This window comes from Onychostoma macrolepis, chromosome 22 (genome assembly GCF_012432095.1).
Source record: "Onychostoma macrolepis isolate SWU-2019 chromosome 22, ASM1243209v1, whole genome shotgun sequence".
Lineage (NCBI taxonomy): Eukaryota > Metazoa > Chordata > Actinopteri > Cypriniformes > Cyprinidae > Onychostoma > Onychostoma macrolepis.
Window position 1 is genome coordinate 19,353,368 of NC_081176.1, and position 21,592 is coordinate 19,374,959.

The 21,592-nt window shown below is 31.9% G+C and overlaps 1 protein-coding gene across 1 annotated transcript in view; it reads right to left on the reverse strand.

Annotated features, from left to right (window-relative positions):
* Positions 1-21,592, reverse strand: part of sbno2b (strawberry notch homolog 2b) — a 61,127-nt gene that overhangs the window by 20,683 nt on the left and 18,852 nt on the right. The window contains exon 4 of the mRNA XM_058761694.1: positions 13,771-13,882. Coding sequence (XP_058617677.1) covers positions 13,771-13,882 — 112 coding nt within the window. The remainder of the gene's footprint in view (positions 1-13,770; positions 13,883-21,592) is intronic.

The window sequence follows — 21,592 nt, forward strand, 5'->3', positions numbered from 1 at the left end:
ACAATGGCTAGCCTAAAGAGAGAAGAGACAATTGAAAAAGAATAGACAAACAAGCGACAGAACAGACAAATTAAACAATGGACAAACGACAGAACAGATAAACGAAAGAAGACGAAAAATGGCAAACCGAAAAAGAAAGAGAACAGACAAATAATAAAAAAAAAATGGATAAATAAAAGAATGCACAAGCAAAAGAGCAGACAAATTAAGGAGTGGACCAACAAGGCAAACAAAAGAACTGGCGAACAATGGCAAACCTAAAGAAAGAGAGAGCAGACCAATAAAAAAAATAAAAAAAGGATGGACCAACAAAACAGACAAATAAAAAAAAAGACAAACAAAAGAACGGCTGAACAATGGCTAGCCTAAAGAGAGAAGAGACAAAAAAAAAAAAAAAAAAAAAAAAAGAATGTACAAATAAAACAAGTGACACAACCGACAAATTAAAGAATGGACAAACAAAACATCAGACAAACGAAAGAACAGACCAATTAAAAAGAAAGTACAAATGAAATAATGCACAAGCGAAAGAGCAGACAAAGAGTGGACAAACAAGGCAAACAAAAGAAAGAACGAACATAGCAAACCTAAAAGAGAAAAAAGTATGGACAAACGAAAAAGACAAATGAAAGAACGGACAAGTAAAAGAAACAAACAAACATAAAAGTGAAGAAAAAAGAAAGTTGAAGGAGGAAATCTGAACGCAAGGAAGATGTGGTGCATGTCATGCTGCGCTGCAGGTCGTCGGTTTGGGAAGCGAAGACTCATTGTGCCTTAACAGCACTTTACATCACACTGTTCCCGTAAAACATGAGCGTCGCCTTGCCTCAGGCCCAAAATAGAGACCCAAACCCCTCATATAACACACAAATCCTGATAGCGGGAAATAAAGGGAAGTGCCCTCTAGTACGAACTCATGCAACACAGGACATTCTCATCTAAAATTCATACCACAACCGTAAGAGATCTGTGTGTGTGCTACAAAAAATTTGCAAAAATCATGTCAAATTTCAAAACCTTTGCTGTGGTTCATCTACTTCCTGAGATTGATGCAATCATTAGTGCTTTTTAACAGCAAGAAGATTTCAAAATGCAAACTATAATGAAGAAATGATCTGAATAATACCAAATTGCACCAAATCCAAGAATCACCTGCGTCCACCTCTTACTGGAAACCAGCTTTCATGTTTGTCATTGTTACCAGCCAGCTTTTGCAATCAGAATAATGGTTGTAGATGCAAAATGGCAATCTAAAACTTGTCACATATTTAAAAATATAAAATAAAAACAAAATAAAATGCTAAAACAATTAATTTTAAGTTAAAAATACAGTAAAAAATATAAAGTACACTGTAATATAAATAATAATAATATTAATGTGATTAATTATATATATATATATATATTTTGTTGTTGTTGTTTTGTTATTATATTAAATATAATACTATTTTGTATTATATATACATATATAAAGTATCATTATTTAAATATTATATATACACATTTATATATTTATGTAAGTAAATTAAATGTAAAATAGTATATATATATAAATTTATATAATTAAATAAGTGATTAAAATTAAAAATTAAATTAATCCATATAAATGTAATAAAAAGTATAAAATAAAAGGAATTTTACTGAGAAAAAAATGCATATATATTTTTATTTACTTATATATACATACTGTATATAATGTAGCATATTATTATTATTATATTATATCTCTCTCTATATATATAATATATGTATATAATAACTTATTGTATTATTTAAAGTAAAGTCATACTGATTACTTACAGTCAACTCTGACAAGATGACTGCAAACAAATGCAGGCATTAAAAACCCAACATTAAAAATGGCAAAAAAAAAAACCTGACAGCTATGCTACAGATCTTCAGAAGCTACAAGAAGAGTGATAAGGAAATCATTTTCTTATCTGTTCAAGGAAATAATCTGAGGGAAACAAAGTAGAGCACCAGACAAGAAGCGTCTTCCCTTGGGCAATCAAACCTGAATTTCTCACCCTTCAACAACATATTTTCAAACCCCTAAAATGCTAAAAAAGGCTGACATTAAAGAGATTTACGAGCTCTACCTTGGGCGGAGGACGTCCCAGCTGTGCATAAAACTTAGTCCAAAACTGCATGAGTGACATGGGTCCAAGTCACTATCATTCACCTCCTGGAGACAACAGATCCTTTCCATGTGCAAGCTCACGGCAGCTGCAACAACATTCCCGGAGGAAAAGAAAAACGGCTCTCCTGCCTGCACAACAGGTACTTGAGAGACTCCTGTGTCCTTCCTAGTGAGCGAGGACTGACAGGTATGTGCATGGAGGTTCACTCATATTGATTGTGGTTTAGTTCCTCAATGCTAAAGGTGGTTGAGAGGGGAGGGGAGCTGAGCGAGGGGGAGGGGAGGGGAGGAGCTTTCAGGAAATGATGCTTTTGTTGGTAAGTGACTAGAGTTACTGGCAGTCAGGCCCTCTTTACAGTACATGGTGTAACTCAACCGCATTCGTAGTGTAAACAGTGCAGCGCTACGGTTCTCCAGAGCGCTGTGGCGGCTGCACTGGATCTGTTTAACGCTGGCAGATCATTATTTAATGATTATTATGTTTAGTGGCTCCCAGCTGAGCGCATTTCTTTCAGGCCGGGGCTCTGGCCTTTGGTGTTCATCACTTATGAATGGAAAACAATCAGGCCGAGTCGTTTCACAGCAAAGCGGACAAGTTAACCAAGCGTTTTTATGACTTGCTAGATGTTGAGTTCATTCGGATGCAATTGGCAGCTTTCCCAAAATGCATAAACACCTGCCTGGGCTCCTTACCGAAAGAAACAAACGTCAGGCCATCCGAGCGCGTCTAATCAGTTTGGAGTCCCGCGATGGCTAGTAATAGAGATCGATGTCTTGGAGGCACTTCATGGCCGTAAGTAGCCGGTGACTGCTCGCCCCAGCGACAGAGCGGCGCCTTGATGTGCGGCGATATCAGTAAACATGAGTCACTGATTATTAGCCTAAAGTATGGTTAATATCTTTCCACTGAGGGGGTGGTGGTATGAGAAAGATGTGCCATTAATTTGCTCAGCAAAAAAGATGCAGATTTTAATATCGTGTACTAACAATGCAGAAGTTTTACATGTGTTGTCTTTATGTTAATGCTCAGTGCACACAATTACTTGCCGTCACTTTGTAGTGAGAATGATCTTCCTAAAAGCAAAATTGAACGCAAAACTCTAGAAACATCTAGAAAGTCATATAAAAATTTATTTTTTATTTTTTACATAACTTTCTAGATGTGTTTCTAGAGTTTTATGCTCAATTTTGCTTTTAGGAAGATTAAAAGCATATATATACATACATATACATACATATATACACACACACACATATATATATGTATATATATATATATATATATATATATATATATATATGTGTGTGTGTGTGTGTGTGTTTTCAGTTACAAAATAACATTTATATATATTATAAAAATAAATTCTAAAATTAAAATACATAAATACAAAATATAAAAATACATACAATAAAATACATAAAAATATAAATTACTGTAAAATTTGTTACTGGAAAAATATTTGTATTTATATATATTTTGTCTTTAAATATAAAAAAAAAATTAAATAATATAAATTAAATAATAAATAAAACAATTTAAAATATAAAAATAAATATAAATATAAATATAATAGGAAAGCATTATTATATAAATAATAATAATAAATATACATATATTTTCCTCAACATAACATACCTTATTTTTTTTTTATATATAAAATTTATATTTTATTGATTTTTTAATATATTTTCTCTGTATATAATTCATGATATTATTTAAAGCGCGCATGTATGTGTATTCATATACAATATATCTAAAATATACACAAAAAGTGTGATAGGGTGTTTAAACCATGGCTTCCAGTTAAGTCAAAACGGTGTAGGCTAAACTAACGACTGTACGTTTCCTCTGAAATCCACTTACGGCAACCTCCCACCCAAAGCCGTCTGAATATCTAAATCAATCTCTGCAGAGCGCTCAAACTCTTGAAGTTGTTCAAGAAAAAAAACAAAAAGCTTTCCAAAGACCCTCCCAGAGCCGCGGATGACGATGCATGCACTACAAAACGTGCCTGTGACAGGAGTACGCACAATGCATGTAGGTCTGTGAGCTTTGTGGTCGGCCTGCGGTTTCTCATTCTCTTGTGTTGTAGAGTTCAGCTTGTCTTTTCCTTTAGTTTGAGAAACATCTTACATGCTCATCAAAGCAAATAAACCAAGAGGAATGTTTGCACTTGAGAAACAGATGAACAAATGAAAACACCTCCTTCCTCCTCCCTCCTTCCTGTAGCCAATCAGAAGCAAGAGAGAGAAAACAACTAACAGAAATAATAATCACCCTATGCGTTTGTAATGTTCCTTCATTTCTTCACCAGATTTCTTGTTATTTGTAAGTGCAGGTGCATGCATGAGCGAGAACAGAATCATTTCCAGTGAAGCTCTGTGCTTTTGCAGCTGCAAGCTTATCAACAACCTCAGGCCAGGTGCATGACTACAGTACACGTTATATTTCGCGGTATATGACGGTATTTATTTTTTTCATGCATGACGGGGTTTTCTACTGATTGAGGGAGGAAAAACTGCAGTAGATTGACTTAGAATGCCCTATTTTACTGTCATGATGAGAGAATATTGTAGAAAAATTCCACACTAAATAGACGACTAAACACGACTCATTAATACACGTTAACCAAGAGTCACTCATTTATAATCGCGACATCTTCTGATAAAATCAACATGCATCTAACGTTACACTAAAGACTGTATGTGGTGTAAAGTTGTAAAGACAACTATGCAGTGGTTTTGGCTACATTACTTTTTTGTCTCATGCAGTAACAAACCTGAGTAACAAACAAAAAAAACAACAGTGCATAATATTAACAGATGAACTATGCTCATACTTATTCCAAACAGTCAGTTAGCGGCAGGTGCTTGGAAATGCTGTTTTGTACTCATTTACTGACGAGTCTGCTGCGGTATGGCCAGCTGAATGCGGTGCTTCTCTGCCGCTCACTGCACAGAACAGACGCAGAGAGAGGCGACACTGCGCCGGGAGAGTCAGACCTCATGCTCGCAGGGCAGCACTGGCGACATCTTCCAAATGAGCGATGGCTAAGGTTTATCCAAAAAAGTCGCTAGGTTTGTCAGTTTGTATATTCTATAGAAAAAAGCCGCTAAAAAGGGTCTGAAAGTTGCTAAATATAGTGCTAAAGTCGTGCTCGTGTGTGTGAGACGCGGGAGCTGATGGCAGTGGGTGGTGGATATTGTGGATGAGTTCTTCTGTGTCATCACTAGGGTTGTCACGATACCATACCATTCAATTCTATAAAATGAATAAAAATGTTATAAATAAATAGATGTAAGTGAAAACAGACAATATTATTCTCTGAATACTTAATGTGAATGAATGACTGGCTATTGTTATCCATGAAATCATCTAAACAAAACTCATCTTAGCACTGCACAGAAGCTGCATGAAGTGACATTTAGATGTGGTATTTATACATTTAGACTGTATTTATAATTGCATAAATAATGTTATGAGATTAATGTTTTAAATACTAAATTCTGAATATAGAAATATGTTGGAAAATAATGTATTATGCCTACTTTTAGATGGGAAACTTAAAACGGCCAGCAGGTGGCAGAAGTTCGTGATTGAATCACTGAGTCATTCAAACGATTCTTTTAAAATGGCTGAATCTTTCAGGAGCGAATCAGATGACTGTTTTAATGAATGGCGCAGTGAATCAGTGATTCGCCCAAGACAACACGGATTTGGATCGAACACAGAAACAAAACAAAAACAGCTCTCTTGCTCGTGTCGTATTGCCCAACTGTCAGGAGCATTTTTGCTCGCATATCTTGAAATTTCCGAGTTAGCAGCCTGTATATTAAAACATAACATTATAAATGAATAAAAAAATATATATAATGATTGATAAGAACCAAGTGCAAAGCCGCTATGCTGATGAATGGATTTGCATTTGTGATCGCAAAGACGCTTCCAGAAACAAACTATTACACCTGTTCTAGAAGTAGTCAAATGAATAAAACTGCGAGAATACTTTCTTGTAAGACATTATGATGTTGAATAAGTGATGCTTGAGCTACCGTTTTAAAAATGACATCAGATGGTCTGAATCTGCAGCATGAACAACGATGTGCAAGTGCAACGTCTCATTGCAAACTGAACTGAAGCATCAGGAAACACTCATTTAACGCTTACACACAGACTATACTACACAGAGCACAGCAGAAAGACATTTGGCAATCAACTTGTAATGTTTCTGCTGGCATGCATGTTCAAATGAACATTTTAAACAGTGTTCCCGCCGTGCATACAACATATCTTATGGTACCGTATGGACGATACTACCGTTTAAAAAATGTAATGGCACCGTGGGTATTTTTAAACTTTAGTATCGCGATACTACCGTAGTACTGGTGTATCGTGCAACCCTAGTCATCACGTTCTACAGCTTTCTACAGTATGTGTTGTTACACATACAGCTGTGTCCTCGCCACAACGCAATAGTGAAAAGAGACCCCTCTCAAACAGTGTCGCGTTCCAAACGTTATTTAAATGACATCGGTATTGCGGTATTTTAAAAATTCATATCATAAGAAAAATAAACACTGGTATTCGGTATGAACCGGTATACCACCCAGCACTACATGTGACAGGTGACAATTAGCATGCGTGTATGCAAGATCACCAGAAAGAACAAAGATTTGATGCAAGAACGCTGCGATCATTCACACCTCCTACCTGTGGTTTCATACGAAGCGAAAATAAACACGTCAAAACCTAAATTAATGCTAACAAACTTCAAATACATGGACATTGTTCAGGCTATCATGTAGCCTAAAAGCTTTTTAGATTAAAAGATATCCTCACACACACACACACGTTTGTTTTTGTGAAAAGTGGGGACATCCCATAGGCGTAATGGTTTTTATACTGTAGAAACTGTATGTGCTATTGCCCTACACCAACCCTACACCTTACAGGAAACTTTCTGCCATTTCAGATTTTCAATACACTCCATTCTGTGTGATTTATAAGCGTTTTGAAAAGTTGGGACATGGGGTAATGTCCTGAAAAGTCACCTTCTCCTAGTTATACCCGTCATACCCTTGTCATTATACAAATTTATGTACTCATGTGTCACAAAAACGCGCGCACACACACACACGTCTGGTTTGCTATCTTTGTGGGGACTCTCCATCGGCGTAATGCTTTTTCTGCTGTACAGACTGCATATTCTATTGCCCTACACCAACCCTACACCTAAAGGGTAGGCCCTTACAGGAAACTTTCTGCATTTTTAGATTTTCAAATAACTTCATTCTGTGTGATTTATTAGCTTGTTCACCCGTGGGCACCTCAATTTAGGTCCCCATCGTGACACGAGTCCCCATGAGTCTGTGTGTATTCAGGTTTAAGTCCCCACCTGAATAGAAAAACAGGTACACACACACACACAAAAACTCTCTCTCACTCTCTCTATAGTATTTTTATATTTATATATAATTTATTAAATATGGATAGAAAAAAACATTTTATTTTTGTTTAATAATATATGTAAATAATCGTTAATTGTTATTATTATTATTATTATTTCCTTTTATTTTTAATTAGTATAATATACAACCTATAGAATAAATGGTAATAAATTATAGAATTTATATGATGACATTATCATGATCATTTTATCATGATTTTTAATTTATATATCATCATTTATAAATGTATAAACATAAATATAAACAAATATTAAAAATACAAATTATATTTTTATAATATATAAAATTACTATTATATATGATTACATATTATAAACATAATAAATGCTAACTTTTCTTTAAAATTTATTAATTATCTCTCCCTCTCACACACATACACATATATATACACACACATGTAAAAAAATGTATTATAAATATTAATATTAGCATTCCTATTATTATTAAAAAGGGGAAAAAGAGATATGATATATGTACAATAACTTATACACACATAAATCTTTTATTTATCATTATATATGAATTCATATATATTACTATTATATATGATTACACAATACACAACAAATGATAACAATGCTTTAATTTATTATCTCTCTCTCTCTCTGTCACACACATATATCTCTCTCTCACACACACAAATAAATATTAATAACAGCATTACTATTATTATTTAAAAGGAAAAAGAGATATTACGATGTAAAATAAATTATATTATGTGCACAAAAACTGTTTTTTTTAATTGATTTATCATTATCGTATATAAATGTATGTAGTATTATGATTCATGCATTTTAATTTTCTATGATTTTATCATAGAAAATTAAAATACATGAATCATAATACTACTAATATTATTATTATTATTATTATTATTATTATTCAAACAAAATGTTGTAAAAACGAGTGACCCATTCTGATATGTAAAATAAATTATATGTGCACAAAAAAAAAAAGTTTTTTTAAAAATGTATCATCATATATAAATGAATATTTAAATAATATTTGTCAAGTTTTATCATATAAAATTAAAATACATGGGTCAAAAAAATTAATGTTATTAGTAGTGTTATGATTCGTCACTACTCAAGCCAGTAAACAGAGTATCTTGAACAGAGCATCAAATTGTGGGTGGGAGGCTAGAAGATTTGTGGTCTGTCGTTATTTTGATTGCACAGTCGTACATCCTGTAAACAACAACTCGTGTCTAAACAAAAAGAGGAAATCCTGAGAGTGCTTCACATGATGAGGAACGACATCCTGAACAAGCGCACAGCTTTGAACGTTTGTTTTCAGATTGACAGAAAGAGACACGCAGAAAGGCTGCTGGGATATTAGGCTGAACTGATGTGGAGGGCATGCGTGGCTTTATTTGGCTCTATTAGTCATATTTTCTCAGTGTCAGTGTGATGGAGAGTCTTCCCTACAGCAGCTGTGCGCCATGACTGTGATCTTCTGAAGGAAAGCATGGCATTAACCACAACACAGGACGTCTTACTCACATGCACCTTTCTTGAGTCTGAATCACCCAGACATGTTTAAATCCGACTGACTAGACCAAAGGCCTGACGCTAGCAAGAGCAGATGGAAGACTTCATTTGACACCAATGAAAATGTGCTTTTTATTTGACCAGAGCTTCTCTAATTAAACATGTTCAATCATTACATTTAGGATTTGGATTTTTTTTTTTCCAGACTGTTCCAATAAATCATTTCAACAATTCATCTGCATCCTTCAAACAGCCATTTTAAATAAACCCTTAAATGCTTTCTGTAAAAGGACACTGAGAAGCTCATACAACCCATTTATAGGACAATGAATATATACAATATATCACAAGTAATAATAATAACATTATACACTTTTATAATTTTTAATTTATGTAATATTTAAATAAATATTTGTCAGCTTTGATCTAATATTAAAGAAATTTGTTCTACCTATCATGTGATGAATATATAATGATAAAAAGTCAAAATTAAAAATTAAAATAAATTAGATTTGTCAGGTTTTATCTAATATTGATTAAACATTTTGAATAATGGGAAAAAGCAGAAAAATATTTAATATGACTAGTTGTATATGAATTGTTGAATATTTAATTACAAACATGATTAAATTATTAAATATTTAATTAATTAAATTTAAATAATATTTGTCAGCTTTTTATGTAATATTGAAGAAATATATATATATATATATATATATATATATATATATATATATATATATATATATATATATATATATAAAAAGAAATACAATTTAATATTAATATTCATCTACCTATCATGTGATGAATAAAAATAAAATTGTCATTTTTTAGTATTTATTATTACATTATAATTATCAGGCATGTGATCAGCTAGAGACAAAAAAAGAAGGAAAATCTGACCACGCCCCAAATCACTCCCACAAGCCACGCCTCCAGCACTTATGATTAAAAATATATATTTTAGCACATTAAAATATATATTTTATATTGTAATAATACATACTATTGTCCTGTAAAAAAATAAAAAGCAGCATTTAATAATCATGATAACAATATAATATAATATATTATAATAAACTATATAGAATTGTTATTATTAAAGTACCTGCCAAAAGTTTGGAAACATTACAATTATTAATGATTTTGAAATAAATATCTTCTGCTCATCAAGGCTGAATTAATTTGATCAAAATAAAGTAAAAAAACAAACAAAAAAAACAAAACAGCAATATTGTGAAATATTATTACAAATAAAAAAAAAAATAATAATAATATTTTAATATAAAATGTAGTGTTATTCCTGTGATGCAAAGCAGAATTTTCTTCATCATTACTCCAGTTTTCAGTGTCACCTGATCTTTTAGAAATGATTACAATTTATTTGACTCAAGAAGCATTTCTGATTATTATCAATATTAAAAACAATTTTGCTGCTTCGTATTTTGTGGAAATGGTGATACTTTATTTTTCAGGACTTTTTGATAAATGTAAAGTTTAATGAACAGCATTTATTTGCATTTATCAAATATATTAATTTAATTTGCCAATGCATTTATTAAATAGAAATCATTTTAAATGTCTTCACTCACTTATCATCACTTTCATGCATGATGAATAAAATTATACATTTTTTCTCTCTTTTTAAAAAAAAAAAATCTTGTTTGAGTGGTATCATTGTTTCCACAAAAATATTAAGCAGCAAAACTGTTTTTAACATTGATAATAATCAGAAATGTTTATTGAGCAGCAAATCAGCATATTAGAATGATTTCTGAAGGATTATGGAGACACTGAAACTTCTCTTTGTATACAAAAACAGATTTATAAACGTTTCTAATGACAAATGTTGTGATCCCAAATGCTCAAACCAAGCGCACGCAGCGCAGCGCAGCTAGCATTAACAGTGAATCGAAACTAAAAACAGTACTGTAACAGCAGACATGTAGCGCGTCTGACTACAGCCTATTACATAATTACATCACAACCGTTGCAAATTCTTTCCATGATGTTTTAGGAAACAATCTTTTCGCAGTTTATTTAGGTAATAGCTTAAGCCCATTTGCGCGATTTCAATCATCATGCAACGCTGGAGAAAAGCAGAAAAAATATTATTTAATATGAATAGTTGTATATGAATACTTAAATATATTTAATTACAAAAAGTCAAAATTAATATCAAAATATAATTGCAGTTTTATTATTTAATGTATTACAGCTTATATAATGATTGTATAATATTTGTCAGGATATATATCTATATCTGTATCTCTCTCTCTATATATATATATATATATATATATATATATATATATATATCTAAAATTTACAAATATATTTATAAATATATAATATTTGTTAGGTTTTGTCTAATATTCAATAAATATTATGAGTCCTGAAAATAAAGGCAGAAAAATAAAATAAGATTTTTTTGTCTTATCATCCAGTCTGCTTCACCTAATTGTTTTTCTCTTTCATAAGCTTCCCATCATCTCACACTCTTTAACAGATGACATTTTGCCTTAATATAGCTTTATTTTTGTCTTTTTCCCCATTCAACCCATTGAGACAGAAATAGGTTTATGTATTTATCTGCTGAGGTAATGTTCCTGTTACAAACACTCAAGTAAACTTAGCTACGGTGAGGCGGGAACCCGAAACCAGCGCTGGAGTGATTTTGTTACAGCGATTAAGCGGAGCCAGAAAATGTGTCGCTGGTGTCTGACTCCTACACAGTGAACATGGCAGAGAGCCACAGGCTATGAAATAAGCATGCAGGGGTCAGAAGGGTGGATCCACATTTAATGCCCATTATGTTCTACTTATAGGTGCGGGACGCAGGTCTAAACGTGACGGGAAGAAGGTGTGACAGCACTGAAATGAATCACGTCAGTCAGACTCTTTACCGGTTGTCCTGTTTGGGAGGCACCTCCTCTTAGAAAAATCATTTGTTGTATAGAAATGAAAGTGGAAGCGTGGCAGAGTGGGACAATGGCAGATGGGGGAAATGTTCAGAAAACCCGTTTTATATTTAGAACGATTTTTACATAAAGTAATTTTTTTTTTGCTGAAAACTGCCTTTGAGGTTAAGGTTTCTCATTTTACACTCCTGCATGTCTTCTTTAGTGGCGATTCAGTACCAAACACAGTACCAAAATTGTTTAGCATAAAAACTGCATTCTGATGGTTTTATGCATTCGGCAGCCAATAATTTAGCATGCAAAAAACTTTTACACAAATCACGAGGACGTCATGCAACCTGTACAAGTGACAGACAACTTTGCGCCAAATGGAGTTCAACTGGTATTTATTTATTTATTTATGTATTTTTATATTTATTTTAATATGATAAGTTGCATTTATTAATATACATTTTTTAAATATAAACATTTATTTAATATATTTTACTTTTTTTAAACTATATGTAAAGGCAGGTGGGGAAAATTTAAAAAAAAAAGAAAAAAAAAAGGCCTCTGCCTCTGATAAAACACAAATTGTAATACAATAAATTATTTAGGATTTAAAAATGTTTATTTTGTCAGAGTACACATTAAAATTAATAGAAAAGGAGGAAGATGTGTTTTCCCCCCCCTGCCAGACAGAAACAATTAGCAAGATTCAGGGTGATTAATCAGATTTAATTTAACAATTTTATGATTTTGTCTTCTTTTTGTCTTTATAAGTTGAATATATATTTAGCGGTTTTTAAGCAGTATTTCTATTTATAATATTTATTTAAATGCATGCACATTCATATACCTTTATTTTTAAATTCATTTTCTTTTGTTCAAATAAACCCACTGTTAGAATATTTTTTAAGTTCAATAAATGCATGATAAATCAATGACTAATAATTCATTACAATTTTAATTAACGATTTTATGACTATGTGTTGAATAAATATTTAGTAGTTTTTTTAGTAGTATTTTTATTTAGCATTTTTTATAATATTTATTTAAAAATATGCACATTTATATACATTTTTTTTTTCATTTATTTGTTTAATTCATTTTCTTTTAAGTTGAAGGAAACCCACGTCAAGTCTACTAAATGCATATTTCCAAGTCAATGACTAATCATGATTCAGGGTGATTAATCAAATTTAATTAACAATTTTAGTTAATGATTTTGTCTTTGTTTTTATATATTGAATAAATATTTAGTAATAGTTTTATCGATCATATTTGATCATTATTTATTTAAAAAGTATGCAAAGCTTTATGCTTTTTTTATTTTATTTTTATAAATCGTTTACATTTATTTTACATTTATAAGTCCAGTAAATGCATGATATTTGAGTCAATAACTAATCATGTGAAATAATCAATACTAATCAAAAATAATCAAAGTTTCGATTTTTGCCATAATCGAGCAACCCTACTAACAGGCCATGATCACAAACCATCCACTGCTTCACAGAACCTAAAAAAGGTTATTTATCACTAAAACTCTCTTGCCACTCTAATCTGATGCTATTTACAGACTTAAAACTTCCTAAAAAGTTTCCTGAAAAAAAAACAAAAAAAACTATGCGCTCATCAATACCAAGTCTCTGTGAGATGACAAACGCAGTCTTCATTCCATCCAGACGTCATTTCATCAGCTGTGAACGCAACCCAAGGAGGATCAAAGCCTCCAAAATATGCCACTCAAACAGCAGGGTCTTACCAGAGGAAGGTCTTCATTCTGACTGAGATTCAGACTCGGGAAGTCAAAGTCGCTGAGGCCGCTGGGAAGCAAATCCGTGTGCATGTCCGACGGGCCGCCGAGAAGCTGCTGCCTGAGAAACCAGACAGAAAGAATTCAGAGTTTCATGACGGATCACGAGCAGAGTCAACAGACGGGCAAAAAAGGAAGAAGGAAATTCACCGTTTTGTGTCGGAAAAACAAACAGTCACCTGACATATGACATGAGTCAGGGTGGGACATAAAAAAAGAAAAATAAACCCACAAAGTGACTTTAAATAAATAAATGCAACATTAAAACAAGTGTATTTAAAGAGATACCAAAAAAGTAAGCAAATGATGACTAAATGTTCACATTTACTGTTTAAATTGAATTCTAGATGTGTATAACTATACAGATTAGTTGAAGTGTTAAAGCGCCTCTCATCATGTGACATTCATTCATTGAGTGCCTGTCATGTGACGCTCACTTTCAGTTCTCTTTCTTTCACTTCACTTAACTTTGTGGGAAATCACCACAGTACATTTCAGGAAGCTTCACACTGAGGTGGATATTTTTGTCGTGTTTCTAGTTTGGATGATACAGTTCAACTGCTTTGAGAGCAAAATATTCTGCCATTGGGTACATGTGACTTTTGATGATCAGAGAAGAGAAATGATTGACAGCTGAGTTTCTATAGGACGAGCGGTGACAAAACACATCACACAACATCTGGGATTCAAAATTTGTAAATAATGTTTTAGGATTTAAAAGAAACTGTAAAACAATGAGGTATTAGGATGTCAAATAAATAAATATTGAATTATTTGAATTTTAAACGGTTATTAAATTCAAATAAAAATGGTATTTAATTATAAATATATAAAATAGAAACCCCATGGTATAAATTTCTGTATAATAAGCATATACAGTACAGTGTCAGTTTAGATTTTTGTTTGTTAACAAATTTAATCTTTTATTAAGCAAGGATGCATTAAACTAATCAGAAGTTACAGTAAATACGTTTATAATGTTAAGAAATAGGTTTATTTCAAAATAAACATTGTACTATTTATCAATTAATGCTGAAAAAACACAATTTCCACAAAAATATTAAGCAGTGCAACTGTTTTCAACATTGATAAGAAATGTTTCACTGGAATATTGGCTGCTGAAAATTCAGCTTTGCATTACATTACATAAAATTTTTATATACATACATATATATACATACATACACACACATATACACACACACATATATATATGCACATATACATATACATATACATATACATACACAGTGAGGAAAATAAGTATTTGAACACCCTGCTATTTTGCAAGTTCTCCCACTTAGAAATCATGGAGGGGTCTGAAATTGTCATCGTAGGTGCATGTCCACTGTGAGAGACATAATCTAAAAAAATCCAGAAATCACAATGTATGATTTTTTAACTATTTATTTGTATGATACAGCTGCAAATAAGTATTCGAACACCTGAGAAAATCAATGTTAATATTTGGTACAGTAGCCTTTGTTTGCAATTACAGAGGTCAAACGTTTCCTGTAGTTTTTCACCAGGTTTGCACACACTGCAGGAGGGATTTTGGCCCACTCCTCCACACAGATCTTCTCTAGATCAGTCAGGTTTCTGGCTTTGAGCTCCCTCAAAGATTCTCTATTGGGTTTAGGTCTGAGACTGGCTAGGCCACGCCAGAACCTTGATATGCTTCTTACAGAGCCACTCCTTGGTTATCCTGGCTGTGTGCTTCGGTCATTGTCATGTTGGAAGACCCAGCCTCGACCCATCTTCAATGCTCTAACTGAGGGAAGGAGGTTGTTCCCCAAAATCTCGCAATACATGGCCCCGGTCATCCTCTCCTTAATACAGTGCAGTCGCCCTGTCCCATGTGCAGAAAAACACCCCAAAGCATGATGCTACCACCCCATGCTTCACAGTAGGGATGGTGTTCTTGGGATGGTACTCATCATTCTTCTTCCTCCAAACACGTTTAGTGGAATTATGACCAAAAGTTCTATTTTGGTCTCATCTGACCACATGACTTTCTCCCATGACTCCTCTGGATCATCCAAATGGTCATTGGCAAACTTAAGTCGGGCCTGGACATGTGCTGGTTTAAGCAGGGGAACCTTCCGTGCCATGCATGATTTCAAACCATTACGTCTTAGTGCATTACCAACAGTAACCTTGGAAACGGTGGTCCCAGCTCTTTTCAGGTCATTGACCAGCTCCTCCCGTGTAGTTCTGGGCTGATTTCTCACCTTTCTTAGGATCATTGAGACCCCACGAGGTGAGATCTTGCATGGAGCCCCAGTCCGAGGGAGATTGACAGTCATGTTTAGCTTCTTCCATTTTCTAATGATTGCTCTAACAGTGGACCTTTTTTCACCAAGCTGCTTGGCCGTAGCCCTTAGCCCTTTCCAGCCTTGTGGAGGTGTACAATTTTGTCTCTAGTGTCTTTGGACAGCTCTTTGGTCTTGGCCATGTTAGTAGTTGGATTCTTACTGATTGTATGGGGTGGACAGGTGTCTTTATGCAGCTAACGACCTCAAACAGGTGCATCTAATTTAGGATAATAAATGGAGTGGAGGTGGACATTTTAAAGGCAGACTAACAGGTCTTTGAGGGTCAGAATTCTAGCTGATAGACAGGTGTTCAAATACTTATTTGCAGCTGTATCATACAAATAAATAGTTAAAAAAATCATACATTGTGATTTCTGGATTTTTTTTTAGATTATGTCTCTCACAGTGGACATGCACCTCGATGACAATTTCAGACCCCTCCATGATTTCTAAGTGGGAGAACTTGCAAAATAGCAGGGTGTTCAAATACTTATTTTCCTCACTGTATATTATATTATATTATATAATATTATATATATATATATATATATATATATATATATATATATATATATATATTATATTATATTATATTATATTATATTATATTATATTATATTATATTATATTATATTATATTATATATATATATATATATATATATATATATATATATATATATATATACACACATACATACACATATACATAATGGCATGCCATTCAGGAAAATTTTAGTATATGGAATGAAAGTCTGAATATATAGAATAAAAGTTTGAATATATGGAACTAAACTTGAATATATGGAATGAAAGTATGAATATATGGAATGAAAGTATGAATATATGGAATGAAAGTATGAATATATGGAATGAAAGTATGAATATATGGAATGAAAGTATGAATATATGAAATGAAAGTCTGAATATATGAAATGAAAGTCTGAATATATGAAATGAAAGTCTGAATATATAGAATAAAAGTTTGAATATATGGAATGAAATTTGAATATATTGAATGAAATTTGAACATATGAAATGAAAGTCAGAATATATAGAATAAAAGTTTGAATATATGGGTCGAAACTTGAATTGGGTGGATGATTGACATTAAAGAGTATGTATTTTGAAACAAGTGAATGGTATGTTACCGGTAAAAACGCTTGTGCGTTTGGCCGAATCATGTAATTTCACCTCAGCTCAGAATGCTTTTATGATGCAAGATTAATGTAAACACAGCCGACTGTGAACACCCTTGTAAATTGCTTCAACATTTTTGAATTTTATGAATGATTATTTTAGGTTCAAGTGTGTGTAAGGATTTGGAAACAAGCAGAGTACGGTTGTTTCTAAGGCATGCAGTGCCATCTGCTGTTAAAATCTAAACTCAGAATCGATTCCAGTGGAATGATTTATTGTCCCAGCCCTAGTACTTACATGGTTTCACTGTTGAAACCTGTTGAAAATACATGTAATATGTCAGTTATAAAAAATACCTGCAGAGGGCGTGATGTTTCATGTGATTCAACGACGTTTAAATCCATTTCATTTTAATGTTTGGCCACATGCGAAGTCAGAAACTTTTATTTTGAAATTGCGATGTACAATCAATCGCATAATTCGAAATATTTAAAAGGTTTATAAATGATTTAAGGCACAGATTTATAAATGATTTGCGTTACAAACCTAGTGAGATAACGCACAGTTTTCCCAGATGAACGTAAACTCACCGCATATGCAGAGGAAGAGTTTAGCCACTTTCACACATACAGTCATACTGGTAAATTAAAATCCTTTTCAAAACTACCGGTAATTTTGTTCTGGCAGTCATATAGTTCTGATTATTTTGAGCTGTTTACAAAACTCTGCTGCTTTTTAATAGCTTTTCGTAAATATGGAGCTAGATAGACATCTTTGACCATTTTTCAATGTGTCCCGCGCTCGAGCCGCAGCCGCTTCTTTTCCATTCCTCTGCTATTATGTGCGTCTCGTGTTTAAAAGAGCAAAAACTTCTGATGGCTAGTAATGATAGTTTGGTTGAGAGTGAAAGCTGTGTTCCTCTCATACCATTGGTAGGCGAACTCATGAACTCTAACGTGATATCAACAAGTTTTTTTTTAAAATGTAGGACTATCTTTTTTTACGCTGCCAAACGCCACACGCCGGAGATCCGGCACGGTGCCGGAGAACTTTAAGTCCTGTGAATATAATTAATAATAGTAGTAAAAATAATAATCATGATAATTGTATTGTTTTTAATTGTTTTTATTTTCTTTCTTTAATTATAAGTTATATTTACTACTAATAATATATTAGTATTATTATTAATCATTTTTCAAACTTTTGAACGATACAGTATATATCATTACTAAACCAAGACAATACAGTATGTGACCCGTTCTGGCAAAATGAGTGGGAATGCGCAAATTTTCAAAAATGAGTTCTTTTTATTTTCACATCCTCCATTAAAATACCTTCAAAATGATATATGACTTGTTGGAATCGGATAAAAAAAATTACTGAGCTACCGTTTGAAGGCAATAGAGTCAGCAGATCTGTTTTTGAGAAAACCCGAGTTAAAGATTCCAAAGCAGAATCACCAAGCAACGTTGCATATTTTCCTCCAATTCTTTTCTTAATAATAATTACTATATTATTAATCACAATATAGCTATTTTTATTTTATCTTTGTTATTAAAAATAAGAACAAAGATGCAAATAAAGAGTAGTTTAATCAAGAGCAGCAAGTGATTCCGTCTCTTCTTTTAATGTACGATTAGCATTGAGAGTCTCAATCTGAGACAGATCTATATTAAGACCTACTGTAATGCATGGATCAAATATAATGTTACACATCAGATTTCCCCCCCAACCATTAACTAAACGTTCATGTAAGCCATAACAGATTATGATTGTGTGAATCTCGCCAATACATATTTTGCAATAATGTTCTTTATAAGGGAGATCGCGCGCTCGAGGAGAGGCGCGTCTTATGCACGCGCTTTGCAGATGTCAGTCAGCACGATCGTTTTGTTTTCATCAGCATGGGTTTAAAAATAATGTTTCACTGGTTTGGACTCATGTCATGGAGAATTCGATATGAATATTCACAAAGCTTAAATGCTGTGCTTTGCAACAATAGACTTACAACTTGTGGTGAGAAGCAGCAGCAGCTAGAAGTGCGCAGAGAAAAAGGTACTCCTCTCAGAAAACGTACAAATAAAGATCATTTTAGATGTTTAATTTCTATTTGCAGCATTGGGATCACTAGACGAGGGCTTAATGAACTCATTTTTGTGAAAACCTCAAATTTGACCAAAACTGACATTTTTCAATTCTTTTACCTATAGCTCAAAATTAGTCCGTGCGACTTCCGACTCATTTCACCAGAACGGGTCACATATGGTAAAAAAGTTGTAAAATATTAGTATACTTTTATGTATTTTTGGATGAATAGAAGTCAAAGGAATGTGTATGGAAAATCTGAAATCAATTAAATTGAATATTAAGTTGGAAATAATATATGCAAAATTTTATCAAGAATGGATTGTATTGAATGCTAGTCTATGATAGTTCTGGTTTATATTATTTTTTTAAATAAAATTTAAAATATTAAAAATGTGGTTTATATTATTCTTTGCTCAGACGGGCATTAGTTTTTTTTAAATATGAATTTGCATATGATACTCTTAACATGACACTATAGGACCAAGGACATTTATAATTCATTTAAATTTGCAGCAAATTTGCAAAAGAGTGCGTGTGTGTTCCTCAAATAAACTTGTCCATATTTAAATATCCTCAGACTCAGAAGTTATATGGAAAATCCCCTTCTTCTGATATTGCACTGCAGGTTTGGCACCTTGATTCAGACTCATTCCATCAACACAATACAATTCACTCTGAACCATCCCATAATGCCCCTCTCTGCCTTGTGTAATCTCATCCTTCTGAGAAAAATCACTCGTATCTGAAGCAAACGGTGCAGGAAAATGAATTACAAAGTCATTTTTAGGGTAGTACATAAATACTAATAAAGTATATAGTCTCTCAAAACAACCTGTTTTTGTCCAGTCATTTTATTGCTTTCAGACAGAGTGTGGCGGTCAGGTAAACAACACTCACTAGCCAAGTCTAGACACCTTTATCAGCTGAACATTCAACACACAGATACACATTACAACATGTTGAACAGACTGTATGCCTCTGCTTGTTTTCATTGTGTTAAATGAAATATGGCACCAGGGACCAGAACTATTTTTTCGACTGTAGCGCTGAGATTCCTACATGTCTGGATGAAACTATCACTGATTCAAAGTGTGCCAAAAAAAAAGAAACATTTTTCAGCATACTGTATATTATTAATATTTAAGACAAAAACAACAACAACAAAAAGGTGGCTTGATAAATTATGACACATTTGTACATAGACTAACAATTAAAAAAAATAGACATTCATTTTTACAGTGGTAACTCTTTTGCACCTCTGCTCACTTAAAATAATAATAATAATAATTAATATTATCATTATCATTATTATTATTATTGTTGTTTTCTTGTTATTAGCATTATTTGTATTTTTTATATAATTGTCAATTAATATCAATTACTATTATTATTAATAATAATAATAATAATAATAATAATAATTAATGAGTATTAATAGTATTTTGAATTATAAATATTGTAGTTATTGTCCATATTTAAAGGTTAATAATAATAATAATAAAAATCAATCATTTTTATTACTATTGTTCTTGTTATTAGCATTATTTTTATTTGGTAATATACAGTAATTGTTAATTAATAGCAATTAATAATAATAAATAAACATTGTTAATTGTAGTTTTTATTGTTAGTATTAATACTACTACTACTACTACTACTACAGCTATTTTGAATTAATATCATTATTATTATTCTTACTATTGTTCTTGTTATTTTTATTTAGTAATAATTATTAATTAATAGTAATTACTATTAATAACAATAAACAATAATAATTATTTTACAATAATAGTTATTATTGTATTGATAATAATATTACTAGTATTAATAGTATTCTGAATTACAAATATTTTTTACCATCTTTTAAAGTTAATATAATAATAATAATATTTATTTTGAAAATATGCAGTTAATTATTGTTATAACAATGTTAATGTTATTACTAATTATTTTTCTTTATTAATATTACAATTAATTGTTAGTAATATATAATATTAGTAATAACATTAATATAATTATTGATGTATAATAGTAGTAACAATATTTTTAGAATTCTTTTTGAAATTATTCAATTAGAATAATTTATTAGAATAATATTCATTTTAGTTACAGTGAATAATAATTACTAATAATATAATTACTTGATTTATATAAGATTATATTACGTTATAACATTTTTATAATTTAACAAACAATAATGATAATATACTTCAATTTAAGAATAGAAAA